Source organism: Eutrigla gurnardus (genome assembly GCF_963514095.1).
Source record: "Eutrigla gurnardus genome assembly, chromosome: 12".
Classification (NCBI taxonomy): Eukaryota; Metazoa; Chordata; class Actinopteri; order Perciformes; family Triglidae; genus Eutrigla; species Eutrigla gurnardus.
The window spans coordinates 8,958,145-8,972,404 of record NC_139926.1 but is presented as its reverse complement, the minus strand read 5'-3'; the positions used below and the strand labels follow the sequence as shown (position 1 = coordinate 8,972,404).

Genomic DNA, 14,260 nt, shown 5'->3' with positions numbered 1-14,260 from the left:
CCTGAGCTCCTTCTGTTTACCTCCTGCAAATCCCCCCCTCCCTCAGCCATGTGGCGTGTGCATAGTAGCACCAACGACCCCATGAACTCTGGCCTTTCCCCCTCTGGCAGGGTGACAGACCATCTGTAGCGGATAAGGCGGGGTCATGTTATGTTAGTGGACAGAATGTTCATGCACCACACAGCATGCAGAGCCCAGCGTGGCTGACGCTTACTTGGTTGAGAACGTCTTGCTTCTGTTTAACAGTTGGGAAGGGGAGGAAAGAGTGAGGGAGGAGTGGGTAGAAGAAGAGAAGGGGTTACTCGGTAGTTAGCTTTTAGACTCACTGTGCTGCACTCACTCAGTCACAGCCAGAAAAGCCTGAAGCTGTCTGGTTGCACAGCCTGCAATATCTGCCGAGGCAATCCTGACCAGATACTCAATTAAAATTAAAGATGATTAATCAAACAAGCAAACATACAATCATGGGTGGATTATGAGCCAATGACCCCTGGGCACAGACATCCGCCACCTCCCCTACATAGGAGCAAGACACATTCTTTATAGTTGTTTTTATTGTTGTTTTGTGGGCATTTTGAGTACTTTGTAGTTGATTTGTCTCTCTGTAGTCATTCTGTATAATTGTGTGTCTCTTTGTACTGGTTTTATCTCTTTGTGGCCCTGACACTTAGGGGGCATGTCCCCGGTGACCCGTTCAGTAATCCATCCATGATCCAGCAAAACAGGGATTCAATGAGTATTTTCCTGCTTGGTCTCATTTCCGGCCAAACACACACGTTGCTAATAACATTCATGCTCTGGAGTCCGTTTAGCTGAAACAGATCCAGGGTCCTGGTATTGTGCACGACACGCCTAAAGTAAACAGAGTCATTGTTAAAACTCAATAGCAACACGTCGGACAGCAGATCGGAATCAGCAAGTCTGTTGCACTTTTGCTAAACAATTAAAAAAGTAGAGTGAATGCTGCCTGATGCTCACCAATCAGTGGATGGAGAAACACACACAGAGGGTAACAGTATTTTTTTTTATTTCTTTTTATCATTTCTGCTTTACATTGCATTAAATCGGACTGACCACCATAACATTTAATAAATGTGTATGACATATCCCTCCCTACAGAGGGAAACTTATAACATATCATGTCAGTCTGGTTGAAGTACCCGATTTGCATGTGTTCTGAGAGGAAGTGATCAAATAAGCAACTAACGATTATTTTCATTATCGATTCATCTGCAAATTATTTTTTCAATTAATCAATTAATCTTTTAGTCTATCAATTGTCACAAATGAGTTGGAATAATGCTCATACAACTTCTAAAACTTTACTCTAAAGTTTTTTTAAATTCTGTTCCAGCTGCGTTGGTCCAGATTTCAGTGTGATTACAGTGTGTCAGATTTGGTGGCATCGTTTGCAACCAACTGAATGTCCTTTAGTATTTCTCCCTTTATTTCCCCCTCCTTTATTCCTTAGTGCGGTATGTGAATCGGCAGGTGCTAAACCATGGTAAAAAAATTCTGAGGGCATTGTAATAACACTTCAGGTGCAACACGGTGGAATGAATATTTTATTTCATTGCTTCGAATAGATCCCCTGAAAAACTGCACACTGTACCTTTAAACAGATGTACTACAATTAAACTAAGCAAACATAATAAGACTGCAATATGAGCAAACTACACTTTGCCTCCTGGGGAACATTTGGTTCACACCAAAATAGGACAAAGTGAAGCTGATCCCTTTTGCACATCAAGACTTAGAGCAAATATGTTCCTAACATGCTTCTGTGCAGCGGGTAAGATGCGGCTACTGCAACTGAAGGCCTTCACAGCCTTCAGTTGCGCCATGGAACGCCAGCCGGGCATCATTCATGATGCTCTTGTCTCCTTATTTGGCCAAACAAACCAAGAGGCTTTAATTGGCTGTGTATTGTGTAGTGCGGCAGGATCAGACAAATATGTTCACATGCCATAGAAAACAAGTCTTTTCTCATACTACACTACAGTATATGACATCATTGCCTTGAATGTAAGTACACCCAGATGCCTTTGTGGACATTCTCCCTGAAGAACACATTTACCACAAAGTAAAGCCCATGATTATTTCGCCCTGTGAGCGATCCCATTTAAGGCTCCCAATCTGTAAATATCTCCCATGGGCAGCTATGAACATTTACATGGTTCATTTCATCTTTTATCATTTTGGCAGGGCCGTCTTTGTGGCATAGGGACTATGGCGGGGCTACTGTCATGTCTACAACCCAAATTGGCAGAGTAGATGTGTCGTTCTACAGTACAATGTTGTCATCAGACTGAAAAATGAGAATGTAATTTCTGTGGGATGGTCCAGCTTGCTTGAACTAGTCATGAACAAAGGGGATAAAATCTAGGGGGTCCTTGGAGTGCTTGACGTATTAAGGCTCATCATTTTTAGAAAAAGTGAGAGATTTTTTTTCTCAGGGAAAACCGATATTCACGCAACTTTTATCTTGCACCTGCAAGGAGAACAGGCAGGTAAAAAAAAGACTGATAAAAAAGGCCTGTCTCCTAAAATTGACTTATTTGGTCATGTATTTTGTTTGCCTTTGACATTTCTTCAATTACGTTTCAAATGACTCCGTGTCATGATCTGTGTTTTGTCATGTTCTGTTTCCTTGGTTTTGATTTCCTGTTTTATTTTGTCCTCAGTGTCTCGTACTTCCTGGTCCTTGTTGTTTCCGCTGTCTTGACTCCCCCACCCTCTTGTGTTGATTACCATGCCTGCCCTGATGTGTTTCACCTGTCCCTCGTCAGCTCCCTGCTTCCCTGTGTGTATATAGTCTGTGTGTTTCCCCTGTCTCTTGTCGGATCATTGTCGATGTCGTTGTCGTTTGTCGAGGTCACTGTCTGTCACTCCCTGTCTGCTGCCCCACGTCTTGTCCTTGGATTTGTTTGTTTCTGCCTCCCGTGTCCCTTCGTGTTTTGGTTCCTGTTTAGTAAGTGTTTCTTTGATAGTCGTTTTTGCCCTCGTGGTCTCCTTTGTTTGATACTTTGTTTGAGTCTTAGTTTTTGGTTTGTATTTCGTTTATTATTAAAATAAAACCTTTTGACTGCATTTGGGTCCTCAGCTCCTGTTTTCGAGTCCACGCCTGCTTCCTAGCTCGAAAACCCTGACAGAATGATCCGACCACAAGAGGACCCAGCAGTCGATGGACTTAAGACCATACGATGGTATGTGGATTTTATGACGAATCCTGCTAACAGGGCTCGCCAAGTTGCTGCCAGCTGACTTTTTTTTGGAGCCGCAGCTAAGCCACCAGTCCATGTCTCGGCTACAGCCATGCTAGCGGCCCAGGCAACAGTCACAGCCAGGCCACCGGATCATGTCTCGGCCACAGCACGGCTTCCCAGCTCCTGCCCGAACCCGTTTTGGGGTACTCGTCTGGCCCTGGGAGGGCCAAGGAGCGTCCAGCTCGCTGACCGGCAGTTGGCTCGTCGGTTGCCGACCTCAAGGAGGAGGTGCGGCACGAGGAAGCGAGCCCCCCCGATGCTGCTCACATCGGTTATGTTGGGGGCCTGTCCGTCACCAGTTCCAGCGGAGGCCTACCCGTCCAAGCAACCAGCCCACGCCACCGTCTCAGCCAAGCAACCAGCCCACGCCACCGTCTCAGCCAAGCAACCAGCCCATGTCTCTGCCAGTCAGTCGGCGGTCCGGTCGACACCTGCCAGTGGTCTTCAGTCGGCGGTCCGGTCGACACCTGCCAGTGGTCTTCAGTCGGCGGCCCGGTCGACACCTGCCAGTGGTCTTCAGTCGGCGGCCCGGTCGACACCTGCCAGTGGTCTTCAGTCGGCGGCCCGGACGACACCTGCCATTGGTCTTCAGTCGGCGGTCCGGTCGACACCTGCCAGTGGTCTTCAGTCGGCGGCCCGGTCGACACCTGCCATTGGCCTTCAGTCGGCGGCCCGGTCGACACTCTCCAGTGGTCTTCAGTCGGCGGCCCGTCCGTCACCAGTCCTGGCGGAGGATCGTCCGGCACCGGCCCAGACAGGGGACCGTCCCACACCTGCTCCTCGCAGCCTATTGGGGGTTCGCCTGTCACCCGTTCTTGTTCCGACGGGGGACCGTCCCACGCCTGCTCCACGCAGCCTTCGGGAGGTCCGCTCGTCACCAGTTCCTGTTCCGACGGGGGGCCGTCCCACACCTGCTCCACGCAGCCTTCGGGAGGTCCGCTCGTCACCCGTTCCTGTTCCGACGGGGGGCCGTCCCACGTCTGCTCCACGCAGCCTTCGGGAGGTCCGCTCGTCACCCGTTCCTGTTCCGACGGGGGGCCGTCGTACGCCTGCTCCACGCAGCTTTCGGGAGGTCCGTTCGTCACCCGTTCCTGTTCCGACGGGGGGCCGTCCCACGCAGCCTTCGGGAGGTCCGTTCGTCACCCGTTCCTGTTCCGACGGGGGGCCGTCCCACGCCTGCCCCACGCAGCCTTCGGGAGGTCCGCTCGTCACCCGTTCCTGTTCCGACGGGGGGGCGTCCCACGCCTGCTCCACGCAGCCTTCGGGAGGTCCGCTCGTCACCCGTTCCTGTTCCGACGGGGGGGCGTCCCACGCCTGCTCCACGCAGCCTTCGGGAGGTCCGCTCGTCACCAGTTCCTGTTCCGACGGGGGGCCGTCCCACGCCTGCTCCACGCAGCCTTCGGGAGGTCCGCTCGTCACCAGTTCCTGTTCCGACGGGGGGCCGTCCCACGCCTGCTCCACGCAGCCTTCGGGAGGTCCGCTCGTCACCCGTTCCTGTTCCGACGGGGGGCCGTCCCACGCCTGCTCCACGCAGCCTTCGGGAGGTCCGCTCGTCACCCGTTCCTGTTCCGACGGGGGGCCGTCCCACGCCTGCTCCACGCAGCCTTCGGGAGGTCCGCTCGTCACCCGTTCCTGTTCCAACGGGGGGCCGTCCCACGCCTGCTCCACGCAGCCTTCGGGAGGTCCGCTCGTCACCAGTTCCTGTTACGACGGGGGGCCGTCCCACGCCTGCTCCACGCAGCCTTCGGGAGGTCCGCTCGTCACCCGTTCCTGTTCCGACGAGGGGCCGTCCCACGCCTGCTCAACGCAGCCTTCGGGAGGTCCGCTCGTCACACGTTCCTGTTCCGACAGAGGGCCGTCCTACGCCTGCTCCACGTCGCCTTCCTGAGCGGCTCCGTCGGCTAGGTCGCCCTCATGCCCGGCCTCCTGAGCGGTCCCGCCCGCTAGGTCGCCCTCATGCCCGGCCTCCTGAGCCCTGCCCCCAGACCCCCTCCACCCACCCTACGTATCTTGAACCCCTCCTCCTGGCCCCCTCCACCCGCCCTACGTATCATGAACCTTGGGGACGTCTGGGATCCGTCCCTTTAGGGGGGGGGGGGGGGGGGGGGGTACTGTCATGATCTGTGTTTTGTCATGTTCTGTTTCCTTGGTTTTGATTTCCTGTTTTATTTTGTCCTCAGTGTGATTCCCTGTCTCGTACTTCCTGGTCCTTGTTGTTTCCGCTGTCTTGACTCCCCCACCCTCTCGTGTTGATTACCATGCCTGCCCTGACGTGTTTCACCTGTCCCTCGTCAGCTCCCTGCCTCCCTGTGTGTATATAGTCTGTGTGTTTCCCCTGTCTCTTGTCGGATCATTGTCGTTGTCGTTTGTCGAGGTCGCTGTCTGTCACTCCCTGTCTGCTGCCCCACGTCTTGTCCTTGGATTTGTTTGTTTCTGCCTCCCGTGTCCCTTCGTGTTTTGGTTCCTGTTTAGTAAGTGTTTCTTTGATAGTCGTTTTTGCCCTTGTGGTCTCCTTTGTTTGATACTTTGTTTGAGTCTTAGTTTTTGGTTTGTATTTCGTTTATTATTAAAATAAAACCTTTTGACTGCATTTGGGTCCTCACCTCCTGTTTTCGAGTCCACGCCTGCTTCCTAGCTCGAAAACCCTGACACTCCGCAGAAATCCACGAAGGGAGGAGGTTAAAGTGGTGGATGGGTTAATAAACACAGGGATTTCATTTCACCTATTTGCTTGCTGTTTATTTGTGTGAAACAAGGCATGTGCTGCAAAGAGCATTTATAAAATTTGATATTTTTTTAGATTTTTTATTTATCTTTTCTTCTAAATTTAAATAAACAGATAAATCCCGTTTCTACACCCTGGACAGGTGAAAATAACAATGATTACTTACATACATATTACTAAACTTGTTTCTATTTGTTTAGTACCATTTTTTGTTTCAATGTCTTGGTCACGTAGTTTCTTCCCCAAAAATAAACATCAGCTACTCCTATCACACAGTAAAACACAATAAGTTTGGTGACAATAAGTTAAGTTAAGTTTCTCATCATCAATTATAATGATTGCAGCTTAATGACAATTAGGGAGACAATTTGTGATGTCTAATCCTTTAACTGCTGAGGGAAACCCTGTGGGTGTAATGTACAGCCACCGTCTCTCAGTCACTCATCAATCATTGTAGTGCTGCTGTCTGTTTGCTAGTCTGTTCAATGGAGAAAGCCCAAGACCACTGACAGCTAATTGCGTCAATCATTGTTCTTTCTTGGGCACTTTGGCTAAAAATAGGCTAAATGAAAACAGTGAGGAAAGATCACCATCGTATTTTGTCACCAGCTAGCTGAGAAGATTCCATTACAGCTGGTACAAACGACTGATGAGTCATTAGAGGTACACACCCACCCACACACGTGCACACACACACACGTGCACACACACACACACAATGATGGATGGCAGAGAGTGGTTATCGTGGCGCCGGGTGACAGTCTAAGAAAGACTGCGTGAACATTAAGTCTGGTTCGGCGCCCAAAGTCCAGTCGGGGCTGTTCGTCATGTCATCATAAACGTGAGGAGAAGATTACAGCAGAGTGGAGGTGAAGAACAATGCAGAGCGAGAGATTGGGGAAGAAAAGGAAAATGTAGTAGGTGTTAATGAGAAAGAGATGCCAAAACAATGAAGAAATGAATCATGGGGTCTGATGATATGATATAATATGATTTGAACAGTCATTATCGTATTAACCATATGAGTCATCAATCTGATATAAAGGAGCCTATGTAAATGCCAATACTATACTTTATACTATACTATATACTATGCTATATTTATCACTTTGTCAGACCAATAATGGATGTAAAAGTACTGCGTAGCTAGTATTAGAAATCAACAAACTTGTAATGCTTTGTAATCAGATTAAGTACTTTGTGTACCTTCTCCAGGTTTATACAGACTATATGTTTTTATGGATGTGAGATTAATTCAATTGAAAACCTACAGTATGTGTTTCAGATGCAATGAAAAAAAGATACTTTGTCATAAAAACTAGTTTTTAAGTTATTTGGTTACTTTGTTAAGTTGCGTCGTTGTGAAGTTACATCCGCTATGTTAAGTTAGGTTATTACGTTAAGTACATTGTTGCATTACGTTGTTGCATTATGTTGTTGCGTTACGTTGTTGCGTTATTGCGTTACGTTGTTACAGGACTTTCACCCAGGAAATTGGTGTTTGTGTCCCTTCTTTTAACCCAAAACATGAACTTTTAAGTATTTTTATTTTATTTTGGGCATTAATTGAGAATGCAGATAGAAATGGCAAAAGTGTAATGAGCGGTTTAAACACTATTACATTGATATACACACATCTGTAAAAATGCTAGTATAAAATGTATTTTTGGTTCCAAATGTTGACGTTTAACATCCGTGGTTTACAGAAACATACAATGCTAACATTTAATTGATAATTGCTAACATTAACTGGGTTAGATTTAGCCTAGTAGAGATGTTTGGGAATTAGAGACACAAGTACAGACAATGAAGCCAGTCAGCTTATGTAAGAGATGCAAAAAGTCAGAGTCAAATACCTTGTATGTGTACGTATGCTTAGCCAAATAAAGCTGATACTGATTCTAATTATATACAATGTATGTAACAGTGAAATGGAAGAGGGTTCAGTCACCGTTCAAAATGCCTACCAATCAAAGTCCAAAACAATGGTAAAATTAGTCCTGACCGTCCCTGGATAGCTGGCTGACAAAAACACCTTTACACTTTTACGACAAAAAATATTAAAAGCGTATACGCAAAGGTGATGAATCTGCTCACAACGCGTCCCTTGAATTCAAATGGTGTACACCAAAAATAGCACTGAGAGTGGTCAAATGGAAAGTAATCATTTTGTCTGTGCTCAGCAAGCAAACAAAAGCTTCATATTGAATGAAAGGTGGGTGATGTGTCAGAGAGAGAGAGAGAATGGGGCGAGAGTGATGAGGGTAAAAACTGAAAAAATAAATTAGCGACATGTCCAAAATCCAGACGAACGTCTGAAAGCGGTACCAGTGGGAGCTCATCTGCTGACGTCAGGCACCACTGTTGATGCTGAAGGTGCGTCTCCTCCACAGCCTTTATCTCAAAAATTAGTGAATGACTAAGCATTTCTGGTGATTGGTATTACACAGAAGGAACTCAACAAGCACCCGATAACACCACACCGTGTTTGTGTGCACGCAGAGTAGAGCTGAAAATCAAGAGACAGCAAAGATAAACGTGGAAGAAGGGAATTGTGGCACAGACACACCTGCTCTGGATTGTATTTGGATAGAACCCCATCACCGTGAAACTCCTCCAGCACATCTTTCAGCTTCTTTGTGGAGTCTGAGGAGGAAAAACACAACAAAAACACTGCGTTATCACATTTACTGCAATGTATTTGGTTTGATACACTCTTGAACACTGTGCCACAACACAGCAGAGCAAAGTGCCGCAGACACACTGAGTACAAGCATTCTGTATAATCATAGCCGTTTGTCGAAATGTTCTTTTGGATGAAACTCTGTCTCAACACTAAATAAACAACCTGCATGTCATTAAGGAATGTCCTAGGAAATACTTGAGCCTGTGAGTCGCCCGGTTAGGGAATAGTAAAAGGGGACACGGCTTCTTTCTCACTTGCGAACATGCAAATCCCATATCTATGCACACTTTCTCTCACAAACACACACACACACACACACACGCACGCACACACAAGTCACATAACACTAACCCTTCGATCATCTGTCAGACAATTACAAGAGACAAACGTACACATGGACGGATCTCCACACACACTTATGCACTCAAGACCTGATTTCACCAATCATGTTAGCTCTCATAACCAACTACGCACGACGCTTCACTTCATTATATTTAGTGCTCAGCAGCTTTGCAGCCTGTAATGCTGTCCTATTTCTGTCCTGCATTAGATGTCCGATGCTAACAACTGGCATTTATGCTAGCTAACTTCCCATGAATGTCGCTTTTATCTTTCTAATTAATCCATCCCAACGTTTGACAACACTTTGCTAAGGTCCTTAGGGTGATGGCTGTTGATGATTATTGTTGGTTAATTTTACATGGGCCAAATTGTCATCTTATGAGTGTTTGTTGATCGGGTGGTTTGGCTAAGCTAGCAGTAGGTAGTAGAGGAAGTAAACACGTAGCTTGACCCGGATGTTTTCCGTTGCTATGACAACAAGTTAAAGCTACCGCTAGCTTAGCCAATACACTGGATCGCCGGTTGTTAGCATCGGCGTCTGTGGTTGTGTTGAGGTTGCTTGAAAAAAACAAAACACTATTTTTCCGACTTTTTTCTCGTAAATATGCCACTATTTAAACTCGTAAATCTGCAAGTTTTTTCTTGTAAATTTGCCACTTTAATCTCATAAATCTGCGACATTTTTCTCGAAATATTACCCCTCTCCCCCGGGTCCGTATTTTTATTTTTATTTTTTTTATACTTGGCCCTAATACACCGTCGTATTGCCGTAATATATAGTTGCTTCATAAAAAAAATTAAATAAACAGAAATGTTTTTCCATTTAGGTTACAGATTCAGTCAGTTCAGAGACTTGTAATTTTTAGTTGATTTTCATAATCAATACATCTTTTGTTTAGTCTGAAAAATACTAAAAACCAAAAAAGCAGCAAATACTTACCATTGTGATGCTGGAAACAGAGATTGTTTGCCATCTGTGTTTGATAAATTACTTAAATGATTAAGCAATTACCTAACCTAATGTTGATAAATTACTGTTGATCGACTAATGAATTAATCAACAAATTGCTAGGCTCTGGCTGTATTCATTAGGGCTCAAACTAATGATCATTTTCATTACTAATTCATCTGCTGCTTATTTTTGTTGATTCATTGTTTTGTCTAAATACTATTGTGGAGAAAAGCGAAAAACACCCATCAGAGTTCCCCAGAGATCAACGTTTATGAAGTTTGTTTGTCCGACCAACAGTCCAAAACACAAAAATATGAAGTTTTCTATGAAAAAGAAAAAACATGTCCTGACATTTGAAATTAAAGCACTGGTACTCAAATGATTAATCAATAACCAAAATGGTTGTGATAAACTAATCGTTTCAGTTCTATTTGATTATAAGGCTTAATTGCCTTACCAGCTCTTAAGCATAATAGCATTGCTCCCTCATATACTTCCATCTCCAGAGAGAAACTCAGCCAGTGTCCTTCATTAAATCCTTGATTGATTGGGTGGTGATACGCCTTCCTGTCTATCCACTCCTCACCATCAGTAAAAAGGAGACCTCCCCAGCCTGCAGGGGCCATTCCAGCTTGCACATTTATCATGTTTCCATTATAGCCTCCACTGCAACCTGACTCATAAACCAAAAATGCGTCTCCACCTCAGCGACAGCAACATGAATGAGGTGAGGATTAAGACTAGATTATTCTTTCTGTCCCCTCCTCTGCGGGGTCTTACGGAGAAAACCCTCTGGAAGATGTCAAATCACTTGTCGCACGCAACTTAGCGTTTGCAAACAACAACATTTTCACACAATATAATATAATAAACTCTTCTTTTTAATTACCTCCGCTAGGGATATCTGTCGGGTAATTTTCCTTTCAATAGCCTGATTCCTATTCACTGGTTACCACTTAATTTTTTTTAGGAAAAAAAAACAAAATTATGCAAAATGTAATGTACAAGAGGTGCTTCCCTTTTACTCAAAGGTTTTATCTTTTTTCTGGTTCTCTTTCGTTTCGTGTACAATGGCTAGGATTGTAAATAAGTCAGTGTCCTTGTCTGGTCTTACCTTGCTTTTAGCATCCTTCCAGATGCTTGGGTATAGCGTTTGGTTTGGTCGGTGAGGAACGACATTATTGATAGTTGTTACCCTAAATGTTATGTTTGCACCTTGGCAGCTTGGTGGAGCAGCATTGGCAGTAAATGCTATAAGCTTATGTTTTAATGGAGATTTGTTGATGTAGCTAGATTTCTGCTTTGTGCATTTTGGGAAGACTTGGTTGGTTAGAGAGTTTTTCTTTGGGTCCAGTTTTTTTGACTAGCTGAGTGCTCCATATACTTCCTTGGCACTGACACGGTTGAAAGAGGTTTGCTTTGGCACGGTACAGTTGCTCATTCACAAGCATGGCTACGCAACATGGACATGACGTATAATCGATAGGCCGTTCCTCTCATTATCCCTCAGTGCTCCACTCAAATCGCCTCCTCCTCCCCTGCTATTGAGTCAATTTTTGACTGAAAATACTCACACTCACATAGTCTGATGCAGAGGTCGAGTATTTATTTGAAATATGTGCAGAGGCGACTTATCAGTAAAGTTGCAGTCAAGTTTTATGTGTTGTTCTCTATTGTGATGACTGAGATGGCGCTTCTTGGAAACTATACACAAAGCCAAAGGATTGTCCCCCCTCCCCAGTCTGGCGGGGGACACTAGTGTGAGTGTGTCTTTATAATTGTGTGATCTGTTGTGGTTTTACCTCATACAGGTCTATAACAAAAAGTATTTTTGCTGATTGGGTAAGACCTCCACTAAATAGTTTGCATGAGAGAGTAACCCACATCACCAGCAACGAGAGGAGAGATGCGCTTTTGATTAACAAATGTGGTTGTGGTTGCGAGGGAAAGGTTAGCCACAAGGCTCATTCTGAATGCCATTCTGAAAAAAGAATAATGTGACACCAAACAACTGAAGTCCTGCTCCAATGTTTGTTCTCCTTTTAATTTCGCAATGCTTTTGTTGTGCTTGGCTTTCTGTCGAAGTGACCAGGGCGATGGTTCCTTCCTGGTTAGCCTACAAAATACATCAGCCCTGCTGTTCTCTATTACATTTAAATCTAATTGAATGATTTATCAATGCAGTGCCTCATACATCTTATCAGTGACATTTGTGGCTTCTGGGACTTCAGACCAAGTCTATTGATGCACGCTTTTTAATTTGAGTTGCATAAAGCCTTTGACAGGCTATAGCAAGAATACCACATTATTTGGTTTTGCAAACACAGCTTTGGAGCAGCATCAGCTGCACGCACACACACACCCACATATGATATGCAAACCTACACACATACTGTCTATACATGCACACACACACACAAACAGAAACTCATCATCCACACCACAAAACCAAATGTGGAAGGCCCAGATTCAGACAAGATACTCACACTCGCTGTATTTTTGCAGCTGGCTGAACTCGGCTGGGCTCAGACATACCCAGCTCCTGTCTTCCATACTGCCTGAAGCCAGGGGGCGGGGCTCTGTCTGGGAGTGCGTCGGTCGCTTGAGGGGTTGTTGGTTATCCTCGGGTCAAGTTGTGTGACAAGGCTGAGTCGAAGAGATTTTTGGGAGTCATCTCTGCCTCTTTACAACAAGCTGGCGAGCACACTGGAGGTGGGGATGTGAGATGACCGAGGCCACATGAGTAGTGGAGGGGGCAGAAAAGATGATAATGTTCAACTGGGAGGATTTTTCAAGTGTTTGGCTGAATCAGGGTGCTGTCACGTCCTGAATATTGCTGAGGTGCTCCAAGTATTGAGTTTGTCACATTGAATGCCAAAAATAATAATAATAATAATAATTAAAAAATAGATGTACGATGATTGTCTGTCACAGTAACTATATACTCCTCATCACTCGGAGATGGCTTGAGGCTTCACAAGACACCCTCTCTGACCTGCAGCGGGAGAGAGGAGCAGAAGAAGGCAGAACAGGAGAGAGAAAACAGCAAAACGTAAATAAAGATGATCATCAACATTCTTGGGAGTGTGTATGAAATATGAAATGTATGCTTTGTATCAGTACTCATAACAGAAACATCTGTGACGTCTCAAAGTCATTTAAAAGGCAGAGGAGGAGGTAGGAGAGGAAGGTTGTAGAGGAGGAGGGAAAGAGGCAGCGAGAATGACAGCAAAATAGAAGAAAAAGAGATTTGCAGCAGAAAGGGAGCCGGAGAGTGATACAATATGTGAGGAGCAGGAAAACAGTAAGCAGAGGCTGCTTGGCCTGTCACACAATTACTGCACTGAATTTATAGTTTTCAATCTAGTGCATCACATTCATACAGTAACATCAAACACATTTAATTTATAGAACTAATAGAGAGTTGAACATGGAAACAACACAGATCAAAGTAAGTAGAGAACACAGTGATGTATTAACAGCACAGAGGGCACTCTCTTAAAGGAGATTGTGCTTGAGACCGAGTTGAGAGCAGGTGAAGTATATAGTATATCAAGCGACTGTTATTTAAATTTATGGGGTATAATAAGTATAACAGGCAAGGAAATTCACTACGGGTGTATGGGGAAATGGGACTTTCTCCCAGGAGACCTCTGTTCATCTCCCGTGTGTATAATGAAAACATTTCTTTCTGGTGGGTTAGAAATTTACAGTTAGTGGTGTGACAGGAAATGTTGTACATTCCTTGTAGACTCAATCAGGTCAAGTTTGTTTTTATAGAGATTTTAGAGATCCTGATGGGCAGGCAGCACCTCTGCCATCACTGTATGGATGTGTGTGAATGGGTAACTGTACAGTGAATGTAATTTTAAGTGCCTTGAGTGGTTGAAAAATAATAGAAAAGTGCTATAGAAATGCAGGTCCATTTGCCATTCATTGATCTGGAGTAATATCTGCATGCTACACCGGAGTTAAGAGAGTAATGTGTTGTAGTTTTCTTTTAATTTGGGTAAACCAACACTTTAGCCTCATCGTCATATCAGAATCATGTCACACATTTTTGCATGAGCATGTTCTATAAGTATTACTCTCGAAGTCCTCGAAGCCTAATGACAGAAAAGTTTAGTTGTCATCACCTTCAAAACTACCCAAGAAGCATACATTAATTTTTTTACTAATAATTAAATGATTAATTGATAATAATGATGATAAAATGATGAAAAAATGTCCCATTTTACACTCTGAAATGAGACAAATGACATAAACATCATGGCAGTAGGTCTTTTTAA

At 44.8% G+C, this 14,260-nt stretch overlaps 1 protein-coding gene across 4 annotated transcripts in view; it reads right to left on the bottom strand.

Moving 5' to 3' along the window:
* dgkg (diacylglycerol kinase, gamma) overlaps window positions 1-12,945 on the bottom strand; it is a 91,005-nt gene extending 78,060 nt beyond the window's left edge. Inside the window, exons 1-3 of one of the 4 annotated variants that reach the window (XM_084022078.1) lie at window positions 12,458-12,945; window positions 8,561-8,637; window positions 215-235 (exon numbers count right to left, since the gene is read on the bottom strand). In XM_084022078.1, coding sequence (XP_083878204.1) covers window positions 215-235; window positions 8,561-8,637; window positions 12,458-12,524 — 165 coding nt within the window. In that variant the 5' untranslated portion in view covers window positions 12,525-12,945. The remainder of the gene's footprint in view (window positions 1-214; window positions 236-8,560; window positions 8,638-12,457) is intronic. The other 3 variants (XM_084022080.1, XM_084022079.1, XM_084022081.1) reach the window with 3 other exon arrangements.
* Between the last annotated feature and the right edge of the window lie 1,315 nt (window positions 12,946-14,260).